The sequence below is a fragment of the Gossypium raimondii genome, chromosome 5, assembly GCF_025698545.1.
Source record: "Gossypium raimondii isolate GPD5lz chromosome 5, ASM2569854v1, whole genome shotgun sequence".
In the NCBI taxonomy this organism is placed as follows: domain Eukaryota; kingdom Viridiplantae; phylum Streptophyta; class Magnoliopsida; order Malvales; family Malvaceae; genus Gossypium; species Gossypium raimondii.
In genome coordinates this window covers 9,718,565-9,731,058 of record NC_068569.1, presented here as the reverse complement: position 1 = coordinate 9,731,058, position 12,494 = coordinate 9,718,565, and the positions used below count along the sequence as shown (strand labels likewise).

The following is a 12,494-nucleotide window of genomic DNA, read 5'->3' as shown; positions in this document are numbered from 1 at the left end:
TTTGTGGCCGACCGTGAATTTGTTGGTCTTCTATAATTAGTACAAAAACAAAAAAAAGGCTTCCATCTCTACGTTTTTAATTATATGTTTGGGGATCTAATTTCAATGTAATAGTCTAAATCTAAGAATCTCGGGGAATTTTATGTTTTCCCGAAGGAATTACAAATTTTCCAAAAATAAATTGCACAAATTAGAATTTGATTTTGAATTATTGACATTCTATTGATGCGTCTCGGCATCCTCCAAGGATAATTAGATGGGAAGAAAATAAATTGATAGGCTCTCAAAAGCAAGGCCACCTAAAATCTGTAAGTTGAGACATTTTGAGCTAACAAAAGTTCATAAATTTGGATTTGGTTGGTCAATAATCATCTAATATTTACCAAATTTTGTATTAAAAGAGTTGCGACTACCTAAAAGATGTAAAAGAGAAAGTCAATTGGATTAGTGATTTGGTTGGCTCCAATAAACACATTATATTCTAATTTTATGAACTATTAAAACAAAAGTAAAATGTGGATAAACATTTGATTTGTCCACCAAAACAATTTATGTTTTAAATATTTATAAAAGAGGTGAAAATAAATAAATAAATGAAAATTAAGCTCTGGTTTTCCAATTCTTCATTTAATTATTCTATACCAAACGAATTTTAGTCTTCTTTCAAAGGAAACTCTTATTACTTTTGTAATAATATACAAGCAGCTTTCTTTTTCCACATCTCTTCGTTTAAGAAAATTATAAAATGCACAGCACATTAATCCTCCGTGGTAGGGATCATCTCCGCCTCATCATTTTCAACGTAATCACCACCGTTAATCTGATCAAGAACGAGCACCAAACCCATAGCAAAGGCCCCATCAAAACCGGGTTTTAAAGAAAGCAAGAAAACGTCTTTACCAAGCACCACGTTAGTGGAAGCATCAACTTTGCGTTTAATCTCAGCCACTGATTCCTTGGCCGCGTTGAAGATCGTGCAGCTCCGTTGTCCGAAATTCCCTTCTATCTGGTACTCCAGCCCTGGATTGTTGAACACTTCCACTGTCATCCCGCACCGTCCGATTATGGACGATCTTTTCACACTGAAGATCGGTTTCTGACCCTCTGTTCTTTCCCCTAAAAACCCTTCCCACCGGTGATGCAAACTCGGCCTCTGTTCAGGTAAAATAAGGGAGAAGACGAGTTAACTCACTTAAATTGAAAATACTTCTTTCTCCTTTGCGAATAAAACAGAAATAGATTATCATTAATGCGCCATTTAGTAAAAATCTAAATCAGATTTTGTATATTGCTTTCCGTAAATGGGGAATCCAATTGAGATAAAAACCGAAACTATCCCTTTAACTGAACTTGCCAAAAAAAGGGAAAAGAGAATTATAAGGGGAAAAACGTATCTAAGCGAGTTGACTCGCAAGTCAGAACCTTCCATGAACGAGTTACCAAAGTTCTTAAAGCGTATGGAAATCAAATATTTACTTACATATCCAAATCCAAATCAGATCATATTGTCCCATTTCATTAAACAGATTCAGACAAACCGAATCAAATCGTTCAAATGCCACCATGAACGAGTTGTCAAAAGTTTCTTAAACCATTTGGAAATCAAATCTATACCCATTAATCCAGATCAGATCATAAAAGAACCCATAAAAGAAAATCCAATTATTGTCCCATTTCACTGAACAGAACCCAGACATATCGTTTAAATAGAAAAGAAAGAAAAAAAAATACCTTTTTTCTGACAGTGAGCAGGCATCTTCCATGAGCATCCATAAGAACAACTTCGGCTTTATCACGAGGGTCAGGACCGTACGAGTCCACTCGGAAAACCAACTGACCTTTACAATCGTAAACAGTGAAGCCATCGTTGGCGAAGAAAAGCGAAGTTTTAAGCACAGTTAGATGCTTCTCTTCTTCATATACATAATCGCCATCCACCACCAAACCTGTTTTCATTTCGTTTCCCTAAAATACAAACAACCCTTCGATTCTTTAGATCCCACTGCCTTTGATTTTTGCAGCAAAGAGAAACTGGGAAAAAAATTGGAAGACTTTTTGTGGAGAAATGTGAGGAATGGAAAATATAAAAAAGTAGACGTTGAGGAAAGGTAAAGCGTTTAAGGGAGAATTTATAGTGTTTTCTGGGAAGAAGATGAGTGGGTTATCAGAAGTCGATGCTGAAATTCGGACATGTGAATTACATTAATTATTACTAATTATATCGAAGTTAAAGCCACTATTCCATTTCCCTTAAAAAATATCTGGGTAGGGGGCCCCAAGAGAAAATGAATCTCGAATTACAAGTCAGAGCTTAAACTATGAAAAAGTGAATCGAATACGTACGACTCAGTTTTATCCATGGTGCAACTCGGTTGATTACCCTTACAACTCGGACAAGTTTTAAAAACGATTGGAATATGTCCACCACCTGCTTAAATTGAATTAGTATATAACTTATCCATTGCTTAGCAAAGGTTGCACTGCCCACACTTTGGTTCATCATGTGCCCAGCCGACCTATTAATACATTTATGATTTTAGATGTTCTTTTTACTATTTCCTTTGAAAAAAAATAATCATCTCATATATTCATTAATGTTTTGAAAGAAATCCGATGCTTAAAAATAATTCCTTAAAATTTTACTAATATATAAAAAAAAGACCAACTCTTTTTGTTGAACTCAATCACTTACTAAAACCAAAGTAAAAATAATTATTTTACAAGAGTGGGCCATATGGCACTTTTTATTTCACTTCTAATATATAAAAGTGAATTTTTTATAATAAAAATGAAAATGTGAGATAGAAAAAAGGAATTATAAAATTATTTATTAATAATTTCTTTTTAATGTTGCACCATGATGTCCTATTCAAGCTTTAATGGAAAGTGAGGGAAGACCTCACAAATGGGAAAGGAACAACTAGAGAAAATGATATTTGTTCCTTTATTGCCTTTATTTCATTTTTTTTTACAGATACCACTAACATGACATCTGTTGATACCAATTGGTAGTCGAATAGCAACAAATTCAAAAGTAAGTTGAAGTTTTATCCAACTCAAACTCCATACAAACCCTATTTGATTCATTTTATAATTATTCGTATGATGTTTATAGTTCCCAAGTAGATGCTATTCATTACCTTCTAAAACTTCTGACCGACTTTAATTTCCATTCATTGAGATTATTCAATTTTCAAAAATAATTATATTTAAATGAAAATTAAAATTTATTTATAAATTAGATAAAAACAGTAATATTAACAATAAATATAAATCAGAGATATTTTGTCATTTTATAATTTGTAATAAACGAGAATTACTCACTCTTGCATAACAAAAAGGTACCTAACCCTAGGGAAAGTAGGAATAAGAGTTTTCAAAGAGAGAAAGAAAATCAGGGTAAATTACACATAAAAGTCCTATTTTTTAAAATTTACCGAAATAGGTTCGGTATTTTATTATTTACTGGAATGGGCCATTTTCCCTGAAATCGCGTCCTCGAAAGCTCGATTTGCTAACGTGGAAGCAATAATTCATGAACAATTTATGTTTTTTAGCTTGGAAAACTTTGAAAGGCCATAACTTTTGGCTCGGTTGTCCGATTAAGACGATTTTTTTTATTTCGAATAACTTTTCGATTGAGACAGTTTGCCGCAGTTTTCGTCGAAAAAGATCCTTTTTTGCCTCTAAATTTTAATTTTTTCGGTTTAAAATTGAATTTTGAAACATTCAAATCATTATTTTCCTTATTTATTTGAAGTAAACACGGATTTTTTTACGTAATTGTTGTATTATTTTTTCGATCGACACGTGTATGGAATAGGTCCGATAAATCATTAGAACGTAAGTAATTTAATTAAGATAATAACGATATTTTTATAATATATCAATTAATTAGTTTAGCTTAGTTGGTTAAGATGCTTGCTCTTTTCCTTAGTACCTTGGTTCAAATCTTGTTGGTAATAATTTTGAATCTTTTTGTACTTGTTGCATTTATTTTTTAATCAATTAACTCTTCAATATTACATTAATATATATTATTAGTACAATAGTATAGACGGATTGACAATTTGAGCTACAATATTATGAATATTAACTACAATACATAATTTGAGCTACATATTACAGTAATACATTAATATGTATTATTAGGGGCAAAATACCAAAAAAAAGGGCAAATTACACATAAAAGCCCTATTTTTTTAAAAATTACCGAAATGGGCCCGGTATTTTATTATTTGCCGGAATGGGCCATTTTTCCCAAAATCGCGTCTACGTCAGCGCGATGTTAGGGGACGTGTCAGCAAATCGCGTGGACGTCAGCGCGTTTTGCTGATGTGTCAGAAAATCACGTCCTCGTAGGCGCGATTTGTGTCCACGTAAGCAAAGCGCGCTGACGTGGACGCGATTTGCTGACACATCTCCTGACATCGCGCTGACGTGGACGCGATTTTGGGGAAAATGGCCCATTCCGGTAAATAATAAAATACCGGGCCCATTTCGATAAATTTTTAAAAAATAAGACTTTTTTTGATATTTTGCCCAGAAAATCAGTCTATAAATATATCAAATTATAGTTTTTACTAAAACCAAATTTATCATTTTATATTTTTCGACAACTTTATCAAATAAGGAAAGATAATAAAAAATTATATTTATTTTTAACAATTTTATTACGGGAGGTCTTCATTTGATTCACTTATACCTAATTGATGAAAAGTCAAAACACATGGATCAATTCCTTTGTACTGCTTAATTCTACCATTGATGGCTTACAATTTGATAGTAAAGAATAAATCTCTTCCAAATTTTGGCCTAACAAACAATAGATTCCATATCTAGTTTTAACGTTTATTTTCTTTCACCATATCAAATATTCACTTAATTTCATAAAATATATGCCTGCCGTGACTCAACTTACTTTCCACTTGTGTAAACAAATTAAATTAATTTATCCATTTACGAATCATAGATTTTTTTATGCCTACCAATGTACTTAGCAGTTTTCCGGTAAGAATAGATCAAAATTAAAATAATATCATTATTAATGCTTCCATATTTTTTTCAGATTGTACTCTCAACATGTATAATTCTAATAACTTCAAAACAATTATTATAATTATAGAATAGACAAACACTGTCTTCCCAGTTTTCCTCAGCAACCCACCAGTAAAAGAAAAGCAGAAAAGCCAGAGAACAAGGGCCGGGAAAAAGCAAAACAACATCATGCGTTAGATCCAAAGGAAAATGAAAGAAAAATAATTTAAGCTCAATAATGCAAATCGATGATGTCATCAACAAGAGAACCATGGCCATGGCACCTCCAGTTCCTGCTTCTTATCCATTCCCATTCTCGTACACACATATATTATACGTTATGTAGAAAATAGAGATAATAGCAGGGGGAAGCCATAAATTCTTTTTGGGTTGGTTGGAATTAAATTATATATTTTTATAATAATAAAAATATAATATCATCATTTTAATTAATTTTTAAATGATTAATTAAATTTGAGTTAAAGTGTAATTTTATTATTATTAATTTAAAATTTTATAAATTAAAAGAGATTTAAATACAATTTTTTTCATTTTAAAGTGGTCGGACCTTAATTAGTAGGAATTAGACTGTCAGTTGTCATTACTTATTTGGTTTTTAAAATATCAGTGTATTCCTACCAACACTAATTATTATTTTAGACCATTAATATAAAATAAAGCAACTTATTATGAAACAACACATTGATGCTTATTATTGCATGCAGTTAAAACATTAGTTTTATCTTAAACTGGAGTGTTCATAAAAGAAGGGATTAAATTAAGAATCTATATCTAATTTAATTCCGTATACCATATAGAATAAAAATGTTGAAAGAATGATGAAAAAACCATAGAAATCATTTTATGTAATTAACACCAACTTTTAACGTTTTGGATCTATATGTACCATTTAGCTAAATGTGTTTTTTTATTACTTATATAATATGGTTCGAAAACTAATAATACGTAATGAACAAATAGCTTATATAACACATAATAATGTGCAACAAAACCAAGAACCTAACAGCCCCCTCTAGAGGTGTCCATGGGCTGGGCTACGCCCAGGAAAAAAATTGGCACGTGTCCTAGGCCCAGGCCTGTCCCGACCCGAAATATAAGCTTAAAATTTTATTCAAACCCGGCCTAAAAAAATTTCTAGGCCCGAGTCCGGTCTGGCCCATTTTTTAATAAACACCAAAATATTATTTTTAAAATAAAAAATAAATATTTATTATATTCGGATCAGGACGTGACTCGTTTTTTTGCCCAAACCCATATTTCGAGCTTATATTTTTACCCGAACCCTCTCATATTTCAAGCAAGTCATGGGCGCGGCCGCCTGGCCCATGAACACCTCTATCCCCTCCAAAACTCATGTGAAACTGTCAAAGAACATTAAGGTGCCACTATGCATGAGACATACGGATCCATATTTTTCAACAAAGACAAATTCATGGACGATCTGTCAAATCTTCTTATAATTCAAACAAATAATTGAAAAAGAAGAAGAAAAGAGCCATTTTAGAATTATAATCGACTACCGACATTTTTCACTGTTTAGAACTTTTTAAGCAGTGACCTCTTTCACAGGGAGAAAATAAAAAGAAGGCAAAGCCGGTTGAGAGTTTGAACTGTAACGCGCCTCACAAATTGGAGTTGATTTTTTTAAAAATATCTGAAAATCTCTATGTACAGTTTTTTTCTTTCTGATTCTTTGCTGTTTAGTGTTTTTACGTTGGTTACCCCAGTTATAACAAAAATATTTATGCATATTTTTATTTTTATATATATTTTAAAATTATTCAAAATATTTATGTATTTTTATATATTTTTAATTTAGGATCAAATTTAGATTATTTGTAAATTTTTTGAAGTTACGATTGAATAGATAGTTAGCAGAACGTTAGATATTTAACTATACTTAACAGAAAAACCAAATTAAAAAAAAATGATACCTTAAAATATTTTGATGGAAAAGAATGAATTTGTAGTAAATGCGAAAATGAGATGGAGGAATGATACAGACTTTTGATGGAATCATATAATTAGTGGAGGGTGTGGGGTGTTGCTGCCCCATTCCCCTCATAATTGAGTTTGGTGGACTTAATTTCCACCAAATCATTTCATGCCTTACGTTTCTTTGGTTAGGATACTATGTTACAATGTACGATGGAACGTTTTACTGCTCAATATTTTTAAACATATCAAAGATTATGCTTTAATTACAATTTTTTAAATAATAAATACAATGACAAACTTTAAAAAGAAAATGAATATATTCTTTTGCTTTAAAAGATGTTAGTCAAATTGATGATGCTATAATATAGATTATGATTCCCACAATTTTCCTCTATTGCCTTTATACATCACCCACCTGTGCGATATTCAAAATTTATGTTTAAGGAAAATCAAAACTTGTCGAAAAATGTAAAAACTAGTTAAGTTAAACAAAAGCCAAATTATGACATCTTTGACAATTGCATTACATCTATGGATGGGATGACATTACATGATTATCTTTTGAATAAAGAATATGTTTTTATTCAAAAATACATCAAATATATACCCAATATTCTGGCTGCATGTCCAAGTTTCGTTGACCTCTCAAATACCCTAAACGTGACTAAATCTAAAGCAGTAGTATAGTAATCACATAACGCTCCTTTGTCAGCCATTAAAAGTAAATGAGGTAATTTAGGCAGTATAATAATTTAGGTATTTTGGAAAAGAAATAATTTTTTATAATTTCTAAATTTTTTTACATTTAAATTGTTTGTGATTTTGTTGCTACTTAATGTTCAAATATAATTTTAAAATTTATTGTTCTATTTTAATTATTTGTGATTTGCTAATTTCTACTTAATGGCTAAATAAATTCATTTATATATTTATTTTCAACTCCATCAAGAGTGAGTAGGGTAATTTAAGGTTTTTAAATAAAATTATTAAAATTACGAGCTTTTTACTACTATTAATTTAATTTATTTATTGAACTTTAAAGGTTATTCTTAATTGTGCCTTTTAATTAGTTTCTTAGAGGTTGTCATTTTGATCATAAAATCTCATTGTTTTTTTAATAACTGAAAAATATTTTTAAATAGTTAAAATTCATGTATTATAAAGTAATAAGGTATTTGACCAATTATAAATATAGTTTTAGTGTATTATTTGAACTTTCAATCTCCTAAAACTTAAATATTTTTCTATATAAAGGTTACAAAATGAAAGTTTATCTTTCATTTTTTTATGGTCATTTGGATAACTTATTAAATTTAAATTTTTAATACTTTCTTAATTAACTATGAGAATATTGCTTTGATTTTTGTTCTAATGCTCAAAAAGCATAGGTTATAAAAAGAAAAAAATTAAGTGTGATTTGGACATTTTCTATATTTATATAATATGGTGTATATTAAATAAATTTAATTCATTCACACGTTTTCAATCTAAATTAATTAATAATTTACAAAATGATTACACCATAATAATATCATTTAATGTTTAGAAATGTAAACAGTAAAGTTGAACTCAAAAATCAGTTACAAAATAAAATTTGTAACGAAAAGAGAATTAATAATTCTAGTTGATGAGTATTATATTTAACGGTAATTGGAGTCATCTATTCACTGATGCAGGTTGTTGCTGGGGTTAGCGTTTAAGCAAGAAGGGGAATGGATAGCGGGTTTCAATCGTTATTTGAGATTATGTTCAGTTTTTTATGTTGAACTTTGGGGTATCTTAGATAGATTGACTCTCATCTAAAGAAGAGGGTATCAAAAAGAAGTGATCCACATTGATAATCTAGAGGTCGTCAAAGTTATTCAAGATGTACACTTAGCAAATTCATCGACAACGTTGATACGAAGGATCCATGTTGACACTATTTTCTTGTAAAAACGGGGTCGACTTGGATTTTGAAAATGAAAACGAACACGGGAGTCGCCACCAATCCTTTTTTTAATGAGGTGTGATCGGATCACCTAGCAATTTGATCGTTCTAATAAATAGTTTGATTTATTAAAACATTATTTTTCGGTCTACAAAAATCCAGAAAAACGGGTTCGGGAGTCGGTTACACACGAGGAAGGATTAGAACCCTCGATGTGCCTAAAATTGGTACCTAGTTGATTAATTAGTGTCTTAGTGCCGAAGATTGAAAATTTTGAAGAGTTTTAAAAATACGATTCTTAAAAAAAACTCGAATAACATGGATTGAAATTTAAGATTCTCTTGTTCTGAAGGAATATCACATCCAGCACATTAGGACACGATACTTTAAACCATCAAAACTAAGATCACCTTATGGTTTTAAAAACCCATACTTTGAAGTTTTAAGAGGATATTTGGCTATTTGGTCAAATGAGAAATCGAAACCCAGCACGTTAGGGCACGCTTTCTCGAATTTCCAAATGCAAAATATCGCCTTTATTATTTTTAGAAAAATCCTCATATCGAGAAAACAACATGTCATATCCAATGCGTTACGACATAACGTATCGAATTCCCGATACGAGAATACATGCTGAAAAATTTACTTATTTGAAAGACATTCGATTATCTCGATTTTAGAAAAGACCATATTCCGTAAGTTAGAACACGATCTTTAATTACCGAGAACATTTAAAAACTTTTGTTTGAAAAGATCCATGTATTTGAATTTATCGAGGAAAATCGAAATCCCGTAAGTTAGGGTACAATTTTCTCAAATCGCCAATACACAAAATATTGCCTTATATGAAATTTTCATTTTTGCATGTTTGGGTAAAAAATGTAATGTTTGAAATAATGCGTGAACAAAAGGGTTGCGTTGATGGGGGTGACAATTTATAATATGGTGAAATAATTTTTGAACAACATGATATACGAATGAATTACCATAGCATGAAAATACGAGTAAACGAAATAATACACATAATCTAACATAGATAATCTATGAAACGTTTAAGATAACATAACATATATAGCATTGCAACATAAATAATATATGGAATAATTTAAAACACTTAATATCTAAAATGATATAGTACGGTTTATTATAAATAATGTTTATAAAATTAAAAAAATGAATAAATAAAATATATATATAAAATAAAACTGTTAAAAATGATAATATGAAGAAAAAATGTTAACGTTAAAATAAAACATATTAGGGATTAAATCGGGACAAAAATGGAATTTAAAGTAAAAACTGTAATAAAATAAACGAATAGGACCAAAATCAAAGGTGCGCGAAGGCCGAGGACCAAAACGGAAATATTCCCCTTCCTTTAAACGGCGCCGCTTTAGGGGGCAGCATCTGCGCATGGTCGAAGGACCAAATTGAATCGGAAGCAAACTTTGTGGCCAAAATCAAAAATCAAAATAAAAAAGGATCGCATTGAACACGCCGCAAAGCAGGAGGGGCCGATTGCGCAAATATCCCCTCAAAGCCAAAACGTGCGGATCCCCTAGCGGGTAGGGCCGCGCGCGCGGTTATTGGGGGGGAATGATGTAAAACGACGTCATTTAGGCCATGGCTGCTTAAGCCCAAAACGGCGTCGTTTCATACTTAGTATAAAATAAAATAAAAAACCAAAGAAAATCAGTTTCATCTCATTTAAAAAAAATTTCAGAGAGCTCCCCACCCCGTTTGACCTAGAGTTTCTGCCGTGAGCGGCGCCGTAGCGCCACCGTGACCAGTGGCCGGCGTTGCGCAAAAGAGGCGTTTCAACCCCGGTTTTTTGGTGCGCTCAAAGATCCAACCTTCTTTGGCCTAAAAGACCAGGAGAGGGCACCCTTAGCCCTCCTTTTAGGTCCGATTCCGACAACGGGAAAAGGGACTCCGACGACCGGACTTGAGGGGCTATTCCAGGCGAGGTTTTTCTTTCTCTTTCTTTGTTCTTACTAGTTGTATGTAAAAAAAATAGAAAAAAAAGAAAATATACCTTCGAAACTTGTTTTCTGTTTTTATTTTTCTAATGTTCGTAAAAAAGGAAGAAATCATTACAGTGCTCGTATTCGGCTTATATAACCGATTTTAAAATCCTTAAACTTCTATTTTTTTGTCGTTTGCGATTTGAATTGTGTTGTTGCGTGTGATCCTTTCTTCTGTAGGTACCCGTGGCCGACAATGGTGGCAGAGGGCGTGCAAGGAGGCTGGCGGCTAGGGGCAGACCTAGGTGCGGCGCACCTAGGGGTTTTTTGGCTAAAAAGGGTTTAGTTTTGGGCTAGGGTTAATTTTGATTTGGGTTAGGACTCTAGGCTTGTTTTTTGTTTTGGGTTTTGTTGGGCCATATTGGGCCTGTTGTAAATGGACCGGCATTCTAATTGGGTTTTAATTTCTGCTTGGTTTTGGTTTGGGTCATATTGGGCCCCGGGCAAAAATGGGACGTTACAATCCATATAAGCTTACAAGCATTGCAACAATAGAAGATAAAGCATATTCCAAGGGAAAGAAACCAAGTTGCAGATCACATTGCTAATATGGCTACAGAAAGGAGTACAGATACGCAGGTGTTCAAAGACATTCCTAAAGAATTACTACTTGTTCTTAAAATTGATACAATAGTAAATTTTTGTCTATATTAATTTCATTTAGATAGTTTGTTCATTCACAAAATAAAATAAAATAAAACCTTTCAAAAAAAAAATCGAATATTATATCCAATTAATAACACTTACCCCTTTGGAGTCTTTAGAGTTAAAATGGTCTTTCTCTTCACAATTGCTTTAATTCTTTTAGAGTAATTAAGGTTATTAGTCATTTTAATCTCTCTAATTTTCCAATTAATCTATCAATTTAAAAGTTGAATTATCTCTATAAAAAATTGAATTATTGGTATTTACCTTTTTTTTCATAATGCATTTTACTTTTTAGTATTAATTACTAAATTACATTTATTGAAACTTTTACCCTTATATTTTAATTGTGAGAGTTTTTTTTTTGTAATTTGCTTTTTATTTTCATAATACTTTTGAAAAGAATTTTACTTAAAACATGTTGGTAAATTGTATACTTAAATATTTCATTTCTTAATAAAATTAAAAATACTTTCAAAAAAGTATTAAATATTATTATCAAAAATTATTAAACATTATTTTGCGTTTAGTAAAATAAAAATTCTACCCATAAATCTAAATTCCTAAATTATAAAAAAACCATATAATTAAAAAGTTAAAATCTTAAAAATAAAAATAATAAAATTTGATATATTGAACATTTATTTTATAATTTTAATTATTAAATAAATAATACTGAAAAGACAAGTCATGCATAGCGAGGCTGTATTCCTAATATAATAAATATTCACAATTCATCCATACCTAATTTTAATGTTAAATTCAGATTAGTCTTTTGATTTTTAATCTCCTAATAATTTTAATATTTACGATCGCCTGGAATTAATTATGATAATTGCAGGCATAAAAACTTTATAATAATAAATAATAAATACTTATTAACAATGAAAAGAATCAAA

At 30.9% G+C, this 12,494-nt stretch overlaps 1 protein-coding gene across 1 annotated transcript; it reads right to left on the bottom strand.

Moving 5' to 3' along the window:
• Nucleotides 1-611: 611 nt before the first annotated feature.
• Nucleotides 612-2,187, bottom strand: LOC105770625 (protein LURP-one-related 12). The gene is made up of 2 exons (XM_012591904.2): nt 1,732-2,187; nt 612-1,153 (listed from the first exon to the last, which is right to left on the bottom strand). Exons 1-2 carry the CDS (start codon nt 1,954-1,956, stop codon nt 758-760), a joined length of 621 nt encoding a protein of 206 aa, XP_012447358.1. The 5' UTR covers nt 1,957-2,187; the 3' UTR covers nt 612-757.
• Between the last annotated feature and the right edge of the window lie 10,307 nt (nt 2,188-12,494).